Source organism: Microtus pennsylvanicus, chromosome 1 (assembly GCF_037038515.1).
Source record: "Microtus pennsylvanicus isolate mMicPen1 chromosome 1, mMicPen1.hap1, whole genome shotgun sequence".
NCBI classification, from domain to species: Eukaryota; Metazoa; Chordata; class Mammalia; order Rodentia; family Cricetidae; genus Microtus; species Microtus pennsylvanicus.
Window position 1 is genome coordinate 131884412 of NC_134579.1, and position 14402 is coordinate 131898813.

Consider the following 14402-nt stretch of genomic DNA (forward strand, 5'->3'; position numbering starts at 1 on the left):
TCCCGACATACATTTTTAAGATTAATTTTTAAGGGTTTTAAAAATTCTTCAACTGGGCAGTGGTGGCACACGTCTTTAATCCCAGCACTTGGGAGACAGAGGCAGGTGGATCTCTGTGAGTTCGAGGCCAGCCTGGTCTATAGATTGAGTTCTAGGGCAACGAGGGCTGCACAGAGAAACCCCGACTTAAAAAAAAATTATCTTCATATATGTGTGTTTGTACATGTGAGTATTTGCGTGTGAATGCAGTTGCCCGTGGAGGCCAGGACCGGGTTTGAATGCCCTGGAGCTGGAGTGGTTGTGAGCTGCTGGACTTGGTGTGTTAGGAATGGGACTTGGGTCCTCTGCAAGAGCACTGTGTTATCTTACCTGCGGATATTTCTAACACGGAAGGCTCTGACTACATCAAACAGACTGTCCGTTTCTTCCTAGAATGACATCAGTGACAAACAGTCAGCTGTGAAGATGAAGATGTTTGGGAAGCTCACCCGAGACACTTTTGAGTGGCACCCCGACAAGCTTCTGTGTAAGAGGTTTAATGTCCCTGACCCTTATCCAGGGTAAGTTGGATTAGCCTGTGTTTACATCAGTAAAAACTGTATCCACTCCACTAAGCCTCATTTAAGAAAAACATTCTTTAGATTTATTTTGTGTTTTGCCTGCATGTGGGCATTGAATCCCCTGTAACTGGAGTTACAGATGGTTGTGAGCCACCACGTGGGTGCTGGAAACCTAGCCTGGGTCCTCTGTAAGAGCAGCAATACTCTTAACCACTGAGCCGCTTTCCAGCACTGTGAAGGCTCATTTTGTACTCTTGCATTCCCCTTTTCTAGAGGAAACTTAACTTTTAAATATTGGGAGTTGCAAATTTTGCACATTTGCTTGAACTTTAAATTGTGTGTGTGTGTGTGTGTGTTTGTTGATGTGTATGTATCTCTGTGTGTGTGTGTGACGCCTCAAAGCGTACAACAGAGAGTGTTAGGTCCCCTGGAGCTGGAGTTACAGGACATAGGTACTAGGAACCCAGCCCAGGTCCTCTGCAAGAGCAGTAAGCGCTCTTAACTGCTGAGCCATTGCTCCACCCTCCTTTAATTTTGATTCATGTGTCTGTGCTTGCCACATATATTGTGATCGCTAAATCCATTACTAAAATAAGATAAACTTTATTCCATTTCTTAATGTCTTCAGGTACCCTTTTTGTTTTTTGGGGATTTGTTTTTGTTGTTTGTTTTTTTCTTTTGGGACAGGGTTTCTCTGTAACAGCCCTGGCTACCCTGGAACTCACTTTGTAGATCAGGCTAGCCTCCAGCTCACAGAGATCCACCTACCTCTGTATCCCGAGGGCTAGGATTAAGGTTGTGTGCTACCACCACCTAGCTCTGTGCCATTTAAAAATGATTCTCATACATTTTACTTTTAAAATGTTACTTACAGCTGGACATGGTGGTACCTGCCTTTGATCCCAGCACTTGGGAGGAAGAGGTGTGGTCTGTGTAATAGAGAGGCTATGTCAAACAACAACAACATTATTTGTGTTTTCTCTTTGTGTGCTTGGCAGCCTGCTAGGATCAAACACGGGGCCCTGCACATGCTAGGCAAGCTCTCTGCCGCCGGGCCCCCTCTTCAGCCTAACGCCTTGTATTTAAATTCTCTTTATACAACTTTAGAAATGACTCAGTGGTTTAGAGCACTGGCTGCTCTTGCAGAGGACCAGGTTTGGTTCCCAGCAGCCACATGGTGGTTCACACCATCTGCAACTCTAGTAGCAGGGTATCTGATGCCCTCTTCTGACCTCCATGGGCACCAGGCATATGTATGATATACATGTAGGTAAGCACTCACACACATAAAATGAATAAATCAATTAAAAAACCCAAGTTTAGCTTCTTATTTGATATAAACATTCCCAGGAAGCATATCCTGTAGAATACACCTTGTCTGGAAAATGTAGATTCTAGCTGTGGAGCTTTCCTTTGGTGTAAAGCCATGTTTGAGGTGAAAAGCTCTAGTCCTTATGCTTTTTTTCCCAAGACTTTTTAAGACAAAGTCTCACTGTGTATCCCCACCTGGCTTTGAACTCTCAGAGATCCGCCTGCCTCTGCCTCTTGCATGCTGGGATTAAAGGCGTGCGCCACCATGCCCAGTGGTCCTTACTCTAATAGGGAAAACTCAAGGGCCCTGAAGTCATGGGTTCTGCCTTCCTGAACTGCTTTGAGAAGTAGAAATGTCTTGAGTCCCTGTGGCCTAACTGGAGAGCTGATGAGAGACAGCGAGTCTCTCAGGAAGAGGGCTTCATCCCAGCTGTTGTTAAAACTCCATCTCTTTCCATTCTTACCCCAACCCCAGCTCAACATTAGTCGGCCTGCCCAGAGTGAAGCGGGACAAATACTCAGTCTTCAATTTCCTGACGCTCCCAGAGCCAACCCCTTCGCCCACAGCCCCGACACCCAGTGAAAAAGCCCCACAGCAGCAGCAGCAGCAGCAGCGGGGTTCTGACAGTGAGTAGAGCTCCTTGGGACCTAGGTTCTGACCCCGGGTCTCAGCCCCTCATGGGCTTCAAGGCAGAGTAGGAGGTGGTCCAGCCCTAAGTGCAATCGCAATGCAGACTCCCCCCGCCCCTTGAGAATTGCTTGTAACTGCTCATCAGCACCTGTCAGTCAGGCCAGGCCCATGTTTAACCTTAGAGCTTGGGTCTGCCCTGTGCTTGCTGTATCCCCAGGGCTGTGTGCAGAGCCTGGCCCACCTAAGGTGTCCCGAGTTCTGAGCTTTGAAGAATTTGCCTTCTGTTCACTAAACCCAGTGTTCTTTCGGGTTCCTGCCTTTTAGAATCCAGGAAGCCATCTCGATGGGACACATCCAAACAGGAGAAGAAGGGAGATTCCATTAGTGAGTTTTTAAGTCAGGCCAGATCAAAAGTTGGCCCTCTGAGACAAGAACCCAGCACCTCAGGAAACAAGGAGGAGGAACAGGTCCCGGAACCACGCCCAGACAAGGTATGGGGCCTCGGCTGTCACTGCTGGCGACTGTGTCCTGGGCCCCTCTGTATGTGATGTGTTCTCTACTCGGTAGCAGGAGTCCTCTTAAGTAGCTGAACAGCCTCCGCTGCAACTCCCCAGGTCTGCAGTGAGTGTGAAGGAGACCATAGGCAGCTGTGTCAGTAGCTAAGGACACGTGTTTCCAGAACAGCTTTGCTTAGATGGATGTGTCTCTGGGGTGCACTTGACTTGTGCCCACTGGACTTGCGACACCATCTTAGCTAGGTGTACCTGACTTGTGCCCACTGGACTTGCGACACCATCTTAGCTAGGTGTACCTGACTTGTGCCCACTGGACTTGCGACACCATCTTAGCTAGGTGTACCTGACTTGTGCCCACTGGACTTGCGACACAATTGTAGCTCTGACTGTTCGAGAAGAGGCTTCATGCTTCCTCTGGCCAGAGTAGCGCTCGCTTAGCATAAACCATCGAGACCAGACTTAATGTATTCATATGAGAAGATACAACTTTCTAAATGCTAAGCGGTCAGTTTTGTGTCGAAGATATCCCTGGGTTCCCTTATTTTGTTTACTTTACTGTTTGCCATATGTGGTGTTGTAAGGACCACCGGCAGCTCAGACCCGAAATAATCACACAGAAACTGTATTAATTAAATCACTGCTTGGCCAATTACTTAAGCATATTGCTAGCTAGCTCTTACATCTAGAATTAACCCATCTCCATTATTTTATATTTTACCGTGAGGCTTGTGGCTTACTGGCAGGGTTTCAGCATGTCTGTCTCTGGCAGAGGCTCCATGTCTTCTCTCAACTCCACCTTCCTTCTCCCAGCATTCAGTTTAGTTTTCCCCGCCTGCCTCTGTTCTGCCCTGCTCTGCTATACACTCAAAACAGTTTCTTTATTAACCAATGGTATTCACAGCATACAAAGGGGAATCCACATCAATGTGGGTCAGAGGACAGCCTATCAGAATGGGTTCTCTCCTTCTACCATGTGGGGCTCAGGGATTGAACTCAGATTGTCAGGCTGGGCAGCAAGCACCTTTGTTCTCTGAACCATCTCACCAGCCTGCTTTGCCCTTTTGAGACAAGGTCTTACTGTATAGACAGCCCAGCTCTGAATTCTTCAGCTTCCTGCTCCAACTTCCAAGTGCTGGGATGACAGACGTGTGATTACCATGCCCAGCTCAATCGTTTCACCTTTAACCCATCAATATCATTATATTTAAAGTGGATTTCTTATAAATAGCATGCCCTTGGGTGTTAGTTAAAATCTTTTGATAATCTTATATTTTAAATATTTATGTTAACATAATTAATTGATTTTTTGAGTTAGTTGTCCAAATATCATATGTATAGTTTCTATACCTTTTTTCATATTCATTCTTGCTTTTGAAGACAGTCCCATGTAGCATAGGCTAGCTTCAACCTCCCTGAATTTCTAAACCTCCTACCTCCACCTCCCAAGTGCTGGAATTCCAAAATGTGGACCACCACACCTGGTCTGTGTTCACTCTCTGTTCTAGTTAGTGTTGGCACTATGGCCATGGCAACTCTTACAAAGGAAATATTTAATCATGTTTGCAGTTCAGAGGTTCAGTCTGTTATCTTCATGGTGGGACATGGCAGCGTTCAGGCAGACGTGGTGCTGGAGAAGGAACTGAGAGTTCTACATCTTGAGCCGCAGACAACAGAAAGTGGTCTGCCTCACTGGGTGTGGCTTGAGCACATATGAGCCCTCAAAGCCCACCTCCACAGTCACACACTTACCCTAATAGTGCCACTCCCTTTGGGGCCCGTTTTCTTTCAAACCATCACAGGTGGGGACCCAGCACTGAACACCTACAGGGGTGTTTCACAGTCAAACCAGGGCCATCCTGGGATTCTAATGACAGGATCATTAAGGTCTTTGGATATTATCCTACAAGTTTCTGTTTATTTTTGTAATCTCTCTTTTTTCTCTCCTTCATTCAAAGCGGTGCATTTTTGTTGAACTGTTTTCAACTCCGTAGACTTTCCAGTGGTGTCTCCATTCTACTTGAATACAGATAATGAGTTTTGTTTGTTTCAGTTATTGGCTGTAGGGTTTTGCTGTGTTGCCCAGATGGCTTGTAGCGCCTGGGCTCCCCCAGTTCTCCAGCCCCATGCTCCCAGTAGATGAGACCGTAAGCACATGCCTCTGCAGTCAGCTCTGCAACGGATTAAATTTTTTAGATTCTTATATTTTCTACCTCTAAAATATCTGAAGGCGTAAGTCGCAAACAATGCCACACCAGTTTGGAATTATGATTAATAGGGTGGTATTTATTTAAAGGGGAAAAAACTTACAGATCACCGTCCCAGACAACAGCCCTCTGCACAATCAGGAAGGAGTCTAGTCGCTGGAATCGGATCAGGAAGCTAAGAGAGCGAGAAGGGAAGTAGCCACTTTTTTTAAAGGGAGAGAGACCACACCCCAATGGGCTGGTATCTCAGCGGCTATAGGCTGGAGGAGCAGAAGGACGTCCCGCAACAAATATCCAGTTTTCCTTTATTTTTTTGCTAAGACTTTAAATGAAATCTTTTCATTTATTTGACCTTGTTCTTGGAGCATAGTTATAACAACTACTTAAAGAAATATGAAGCCAGGTGTGGTTTCGCACACCTTTAATCCCAGCACTCAGTAGGCAGAGGCAAGCAGATCTTCGTGAGTTTGAGGCCAGTCTGATCTACACAGAGAGTTCCAGGTCATCCAGGGATACATAGAAAGACCCTGTCTCAAAAAAAGAAAAACTAAAGTCCGGTAAAGACAGCACGTTTGTCCTTTTGGTATCTGTTTCTCACGCTGCAGTTTCCTCGGTTGTCCACAGCCCTGCCAGCTCTCCTCAGTTGGTCATAGCCCACTGGGATCTCATTTCTGTTGCTGTGACAAATCCCTGACAGAAGGCAGCAGAGAGGAGGAAAGGGTTTATTTGGTGTCACTTCCAGGTCACAGAACACTGTTGAGGGTAGGGACTCAAGTGTGAGTCACACGTCATCCTGCCGTCAGGAGCAGAGAGAATAAGCATCCTGGCTTGCCCTCTGCTCTTACACAGTCCAGGCCCTAAACTAGGGACTGGCAAAACCCACTCTGGGCTGGGCCCCCTACGCAGTTAGGGAAAAGGCAGACTTGTGTTATCCTCATGACAAGCTAGCTATGTGAGAGCCTACTGTCTCCTTCACTCCTCTGCTCCTTGCTTACGGAATCAGGCTCATACAAAGTCACCGCCTCTTCCTTCTGTCGGCCTCAGTGCTCATCTCTCAGCCTTGTTTAGGAAGGGCCCTCAGCAATTGCCAAGGAGGTGTGTGGCCATTTTAACCCATGTCCTGGCTTCCTTCTTGCTGTGTGGAAAGAGAGGAGTCTCCAGATTTCTCTTAAACATTTTCCACACGGCTTTTATTTGCTTTTCTGAGACAGAATTGCACTCTGTAGCTCAGGCTGGCTTAGAAGCCAATCCCCCTGCCTCTGTCTCCCCAGTGCTGGGACTGCAGGACGTACCACTTCAGCTGGTTTCTTGATTAATTTAATATTGGACATCAAAGGCCTGGATGGAGTCTTAAGACCACGCAGAGGCATTATCTCAGCTTCATCTGTCTGGGTCCTACATAGGTCTGTTAATGGCCAGTCTGCAGAAAGGGCCTGTCGCTTATGCTTCCTGAGCGTATTCTAGACAAGCCCCACAGAGAGAGAGGGAAATGCGACATGCTCGGTTAGGTGGTGGTAGTGGATACCCTAAACCATTTTTAAAAATGTGTATGAGTGTTTTGCCTGCATGCGCACCTGTGCATCATGTGCGTGCAGGACCTGCCGAGGCCAGAAGAGGACGTCTGATCCCTGGATGGAGTGACAGGTGGATGTGAGCTGTCAGTCGAACCAGGTTCTCTAGAAGAGCGAGTGCTCTTAACTGCTGAGCCATCTGTCCATCCCCCTAAGGCCGATCTTAACTGTGTGTTCGTGTGTGCCTGTGTATTTCAAGGCATTGAGTTCCTTTATTCCTGACTCTTGTTTTTCTGTTAATGCAGACTGTAGACAAAGGTGTGGATACGCAGATGGAAGGGGAACATAGCCGCCCTTCCATGGATATATTCAAGGCCATCTTTGCCAGTTCTTCTGACGAACAGTCTTCATCCTCAGAGGAGGAGCCAGAGGACAGTGAAGACAATGAAGAGCACACTGAGGAGGCCAGCTTTAAAAGTTCCCAGGAGGCTGCTGCTGGGGAGACCCCTGTGACGCATGGTACGGTCACCTCCCTGACTGGAGCACTGAGAGGTTGAGGTGCAGTCATGTTTGTATGTGGTGAGACAGGCTGGCAGGAAGCCCCGTCTGGCCTTAAACCTTCTGAGTCCAGGCTGGGACCTCTGATCTCCTTTCTCTGCCTCCAGGTCCTAGGACTACAGGTTTACACCACATTTGGCTTTGCAGCCTGAAACTAGGACAATTGACAGCTAGTAATCAGTGATACCTCATAATACACACGCGTGTGCACACACAGATACTGTGTGCATATGTATGCATGTGTTAATGTATACAGGTGTGCCTGTGTGCGTGCATGCACACTGGGGCCAGAGATCAGCCATAAGTGTGCTTCCTGAGCCTTGCTTTTGGGTGTCATGCCTCCATAAACAACTACTTTGCTTTTTGAGATTAGGTCTCATGGGTACCTGGGGCTCACTGGCTATCAAGCCCCAAGATCCTAGCTCTGAAATTACAAATGTATGCCATCGTACTGGACTTTTATGTGGGTTCTGGGCTCATGCTTGGGTGGCAATCATTTTGGGGACTGAGCCTTCTCTCCAGCATCCCTCCATCTCCATCCCTCTCATCATTATATTTTAATTTGCATGAGCGGAGTCTTGGGCACTGGCTCTTTTTAAAATCAGTTCACATCGCTGATGTATGCTTTCAAGATAGTTGTGTTTGACATTGTTTTCCCAACTTAGCCTAGGGCTACGTAAGATTGCCTCAAGAAAAAAAAAGATCTGGAGTTCATGTCCCTAGCTACAGTGGCTTCCTGTGGACAACCTGCCACACTCTTTGTTCTGTGTGGCCTAGTATGCTGACCTCCCAGCTCCAGTGTCCACAGGCAGAGGTGGCCTCCACTGTCCATCACTGTGTGCTCCACACTGGCTGCTTCAGCAGAGCAAACAAAGTGCAGTGTCCAGTAGCAAAGGCGCCAAGACTCAAATGCATTAGTGCTGGCAGGGATGAAACTAATACACTGCTCTTCCTCAGCTGCTGAGCCAGAGCCCTGTGCGCCCCCAGTGCCCTTCCCCATCCAGAAGGTACAGCTGGATGAGCGAGAAGAGTTCGGACCACGGCTGCCTCCCGTCTTCTGCCCCAGTGAGTCCAGGCCCCATGTGCCACCCCTCTAGTGCCAATAATGTCCCCCCACCCGTCCCTCTGACTCCACACCAAGTGTTCACATGTGTTTCCGATTACAATCACCATGGACACTCAGTGCCCCCACCAAGTGTCCGAGCCATGGTTGTTTCTTTAAGTATCAAAGCTCAACGTGCCTTTTCTTCTCAGCCTTGAGATGTTGGAAGCATCTTAAGTATTGTCATTTTACAGGGCTGATATGGTGCTATAACCCAAGCACTCGGGACACTGAGGCAGGAGGATCACAAGTTGGAGGCTAGTTAGCCCCTGCCTTAAAAATAAAAAAATCACTTTTGGAAAGGAAGAGTCAGTTGTGGTGATGTACACACTTTTACTTCCAAGAGGCAGGTGAATCTCTGTGAGTTCAAGGCCAGCCTGGTCTACAGAGTGAGTACCAAGACAGCCAGGGCTACAAGTGAGACCTTGTCTCAAAAACAAACAAACAAACAAACAAATCCAGAAAGGATGATGGATGGGGCACTGTGGACAGAAGAGTATTTCTGGTTCTGTTGGACTTTGGCTAACAGAGCAAATAAAATCAGCCTGTTCATTCGGCTGTAGACAAGGCCAGCCCTCCTCCCCAGCGTCTTCAGCAGCTTCTGTGCAGGGGTCACATGCTAACATCCCTGTGAAAATGTTCAGACGGGTTTCTGCCGTGGCTCTGAAGGCCAGGCTAGCAAGTAGGATAGCGTGGCCCATGATTCCACTGCCCACCACAAAGCTTCCTGTGGTATTCCCACCTAGATACTGGCGCAACTGTCAACCCCAACTTTCAAAGAATGCCAGCAGGCCTGTTTCTCTTGGCTTTGGTCCACGGATCCTTGGTCCAGGTTGATGTTAGGACTTGCTGGCTGGAGTGCTCTGTGGCTTGTTGAGGCACATTTCCCAGAATGCCCTCGCCATCCATTATACAGTGAATAATAACTTGGTCCATGGGTAACTTCGGGGATAGGATTTTCAAAAAGTAGGATTAAAAAAAAAAAAACCCTGGGGAGGTAAAATTTTGAAATATCTGACTGACCGTGTGGATAGAAAACTGCAGAGCCTTTTAATGGTAATCTTCACGTTCTCCCTGCTGCTCACGTGTTCATTACCACCCCCAGATACTCGTCAGAAACTTGAGACACCTCAGAAAGAGAAACCTAAGAAGAGCAAAGAAAAACAAAAGACCAAGAAAGAGCACAGACGAAAGAAAGAGAAGGTGAGTGCCTCCCTGGGAGTGTCCTGAGCCGCCCAGAGCAGCTCCTGGCCCAGGACGGACATGGGTCCCTCAGTGCCTTGACAGACTTGTTCACATCCAGGGATAACTCTTTATTTTTTCAGAAACCTTGTTTTTTTGTTTTAGAGCAGAAAATTATAAATACTAAAGACTAAAAAGTGGATGGATGGATGGATGGATGGCTATAGAGAGATAGATATGTAGGTAGGTAGAGATGCCCAGTGGTAAGCATACCAGCTGCCTGTGCAGAGGACCAGAGTTTGTGTTCTGGCACCCTCAGGATGGCTCACCATAGCTCCAGTTCCAGGGGATCTGATGCCCTCCTCTGGCCTCTGCTGGCACCACATGCATGCGGTGTACCAATGTATATACAGGCAGAAGATCCATATACGTAAAAATAAAGTTAAGAAAGGATTTGAGGTACTTTATACTAGACATTAATTAATAACACTGCTCCCAGCCACCTCATTGTTACTAAGGACTGAGCTCTTGGTCCTTAGTGGTCATTTGAAGGGAAGGAAACTTGAGAAGAAGGAAGGGCAATGGCGTCCACTGTCACATCCCCTCTCTTGTCATCCATGTGCTCTTTATGGCTCATAACCTACAGTCTGGTTGGTGCATGGCGGGTACCTGTGCGGCCCATTCAGAGTACAGTCAGTGAGAAGCCAAACCACACGGAGTGAGAATTCACGCAGTGTTGGAAACCAAACCCATGTGTTCTTACCCCTGCTCTTCAGTGACCACTTCCTTCTCTCTCTGCCTTGCCCAGTGCTCGTCCAGTCAACTAGTCAGGTGATAGGAGGATGGAGGTGGAGTGACAAGGATCCCGCCTGCATCTGTGTGATTCTGCCGTGTCCTTTGTGGACGTGTTGGGGAGACCAGCATGTGCACAGTTTAACACGTCACAGCTGTTAGTGTCTGACAAAGTGCACTCCAAAGGAGAATTTTAATTTTTTACATGCCTGGTACGGTTGTTGTTTTTCTCTTTCTTTTCAGTCCAGGCCATTTTATATGACAGAGTTCTACCTTTGAGCCCAGTTCCCAGCCCCTCTCAGGGGAATTCTAAGCCTTTAACTGCTGAGCTATGCTGCCAGCCCCTTACTGGTGGGTTCTAGGCAAATGTTCTACACTAAACAATAACCCCAACCCCACTGGCAGCTTACCCCATGCTCCTCGGTTAGTGTGTGTGTGTTTGAAAATTTGTGAGTTCAAATGTGCATCTGGAGGCCGGAGGTCAGCATTAAGCGTCACAATCATTCTACACCTTTTGTGTGTGTGCTGGAAGTGGATTTTTTGGGTTTTTTTTTTTTTTAGACTGGGTTTTTTAATGTAGCCCTGGCTATTCTAGAATTCACTGTGTAGACCAGGCTGGCCTTGAACTCACAGAGCTCTACCTGCCTTTGTCTCCCAAGTGCTGGGATTAAAGGTACATGCCACCTTGCCCAGCCCCCTCCACATATTTGAGATAGGGTCTCTGACTGAACCTGGAACCAGCCACTGCTGGGACAGTACGTGCCCGAGCTTGGTCAACAAGAACTTTGCTGTCTGAGCCACTCCCCGGCCCCTGCTTGCTCAGCTTCTTTATTTCCCTGAGTCATCCAGGGAAGCCCCTGTTTGTTTCTCTCATGTCTTAATCCGCGTTTATATTTTCTTTTTTCCTAGAAAAAGAAACACAAGAAGCACAAGCACAAAAGTAAGCAAAGGAACAAGAAGTCGGAGAAAAGCAGCAGTTCCGAGAGCGACAGCAGTGACTGCGGGAGTGATGAGGGGGCCATGGCGGACCTGTGCCCCCAGGAGCTGCTGAGACGGTAGCCAGGGGCCGGCGGGGTGGTCGGAAAGCTCTCAGAGGCTTTGGCTGAGGGGTGGTGGCCCTCACCTGTCACCCCATCTTTTGGGAAGCTGAGTCAGGAGGATCTCAAGTTTGAGGACAATATGGGCCACATGGTGTGATATTGTGTCTCAAAACCTCAACATGGGAGTGAAGTAGAAACAGAGAGAGAAGAAAATTCAGGCCAACAGAAAAAGCTCCTGCCTCACATTACCCTCCTCTGTTGGTCTCCTGTGTGTGTTTTCCTGGTAACTCTTAAGACTTCTGTATGAACACACATGCACACACGCAATCATACACACATACATGCAATCATATACACACAATCACCAATAACTATATACATATGAACAATCATACACACACAATCATATACATGCATGCAGATGCACACACATAATCATATAAACACATTCATACTCACATGGGCACAGTCATATACACAGTCATACATGCAGTTATAAACACACATCATATACACATTGCTGTGCATGTTTAAGATATGTATTTCAAGATTGATTTATTTTATGTACATGAACGTTTCCCTGCATGCAGTGCACCCAGGGGCCAGGAGCGGGTGTTGGATCCCTTGGAGCTAGACTTACAGTGATTAGCTGCTATGCTGGCACCTCGACCTGGACCCAGGTCCTCTGCAAGAGAAGCCAGTGTTCCTAACCTCAGAGCCGTCTCTCCAGCCCACCCCAGCCTCCTTTTCCAGACTATAACACTAATGACCTCCAGCCCAGTTCCCAAGAGAGGCCTTGTTCCCCTCTGATAGCTCATGCATCGTCTCTGCAGTCCTGCCTTCCTGTCTGCATTCTGGTCTTCCACACTCCCACCAGACGGTCTAGGAAGGTCTACTACAGCCTTCTAGGGTTTCCTATCTTGCAGCTCCTAACACATTCCTCCCACAAACCAGTTCTAAAGACCTGTGAACCCCATGGTTGGGAGCCCCCTTGGCAGCTATTCTCTGTCTCTTTTCTATGCTGTGATAAAATAAGGGACAGAGAGCAAATTGAGGGGGCTTTTTGGCTCACAGTCTGATGGTGTGGTCCATCGTGTGGGATGACCAGCTGATCACACTTGCCTGGATCTGGTAGCAGAGAGACGAAGGCTGGCACTCAGCCAGCTTCCTCCTCTATCCCTTTTTCTTCAGTCTGGGACCCCAGCCCTTGGGATGTTGCCACCTACATCCAGGGTGAATCTTCCCAGTTAAATAACTCTAGGATTACCCTCACAGAAGGCCGAGGATGCATCTTCTAGGTAATGCCAAACCCAGTCATGTTAACAATGCAAATTAACCATACACCCATTAGTTAGCTCCACTCACACTCCATCCTGCCCTCCTTGTTTGAGACAGATCTCACTCTCTAAGCTCATCCAGTCTGGAATTCACTATGTCGCCCAGGTTGGCCTGAAAGCCATGGTGACTCTGCTTTTCCCTGTAGAATGCTGGGTTTGCAGATGTGAGCCCTGACATCTTCAGATGAGCAAGGCTTCCATGGGCAGGACACTGCTGCCGGAGACTCACCCCTGTACAAGGGGTCACACAGGCAGAACACCCAAACACCCAGGCAGGTGGCTGTGTGCTGCTTGACATGTAAAACTTGTGTAAAACCTAAGGGTGTGGTGGTGCCTGTATTCCCAGCACCTGAGAGGGGGAGGCAAGAGGATCAGGAGTTCAAAGTCATCCTGACCTGCATAGCAAGTTTGGGGTCAACCTGGGCTACAGGAGATCTTTTCTCAAAAAAAAAAAAAAAACAAAGAAAAACAAAACCAAGGAGACAAACACAAGGGACAGAGCCCGAGGGGCAGGGATGTGGTGTGTGCTGTTGGTCTTCGGCCTTCAGATTGCTCTAGACACCCCTGTGCTTTCTTTTCAATCACTGTAACAAATACCCAAGGCAACAACTTGTAGTGAGAAAAGAAGCCTGGGCTCTCAGTTTTGGAGGGTCCAGCTGATGCTCAGATGTCCCTGTTGATTTGGACCTGAGATGAGACAGCAAACTGGAGTGGGAATGTGGAGCAGAGTGAAAAGGAAGAAGCTGGAGTCCCACTGTCTGCTTTAAGGGCAAAAGAGAGTCCTCCAATGACCCAGTGTTCCACCAGCCAACAGTGGGACTTACTTGTGGGTTCCAGAGATCAAACTCAGGTCATGAGGCTTGGGGCAGGTGCCCTCACCTTTGGAATCATCTTGCCTGCCTTCTTCTTTTGTCCTTTTCCAAAATAGTATCTCAGCCAGGCCGTGGTGGAGCACACCATTAATCTCAGCATTCCAGAAAGCAGAGGTAGGCGGATCTCTGAGTTTGAGGCCAGCCTGGTCATCTACAGAGTGAGTTCCAGGACAGCCAAAGCTACACAGAGAAACCCTGTCTCAAAAACCAATCAAACAAAAGAGATAGTATCTCATTATTTAGCCCAGGCTGGCCTGGATCAGCCTCCTCCATCAGCCCTCTGAGTGCTAGGATTATCAGTGGGCACAGCATGCCCAGCTCCTACTAAAGTTTAATTTTATTTAAAGGAACCATGTGCAATTTAGTTGTATGAGCTTTTTCCCTTGTTGTATTTACAGTGCTGAGGATTAGATCCAGGATTTTATGCACCTTAGTGCTGTACACTGCTCTAGCTCCTCAAGTCCTAATGGGATTATGTTATATAAGCTCTCAGTGGCTGGTTTAGGAGATGCTTCTGTGTTATCTAGGCAACGGTAGCTGGTTGGTCCTTGACTCTGTAGAGTTCCTTTATGTAAATGAAAAATAGAGTGTTGCCTGTTCTGTTCTTGGTTTTCTCTCTAGAGTGAAGCCCTACTCTGTGTTGAGTCAAGGGGCCATGGACTTCCTTTGAGATCATCTTCCTTTTCTTTCTTTTTGGGAGAAGGTCTTGCTATGTAGCCTATTTTGACCTCTAACTTTTGATCTTCTTGGACCCTGAGTGCTGGGACTATAGGTGTGCACCACCATG

The 14402-nt window shown here is 47.6% G+C and overlaps 1 protein-coding gene across 2 annotated transcripts in view; it reads left to right on the forward strand.

The window, feature by feature from the left end:
- Positions 1-14402, forward strand: part of Gpatch1 (G-patch domain containing 1) — a 42545-nt gene that overhangs the window by 27395 nt on the left and 748 nt on the right. For both annotated transcript variants that reach the window (XM_075984453.1, XM_075984447.1), the window contains exons 13-19: positions 433-560; positions 2347-2498; positions 2827-2993; positions 7038-7251; positions 8248-8355; positions 9498-9595; positions 11276-11421. In XM_075984453.1, the coding sequence (XP_075840568.1) occupies positions 433-560; positions 2347-2498; positions 2827-2993; positions 7038-7251; positions 8248-8355; positions 9498-9595; positions 11276-11421 (1013 nt within the window). The remainder of the gene's footprint in view (positions 1-432; positions 561-2346; positions 2499-2826; positions 2994-7037; positions 7252-8247; positions 8356-9497; positions 9596-11275; positions 11422-14402) is intronic.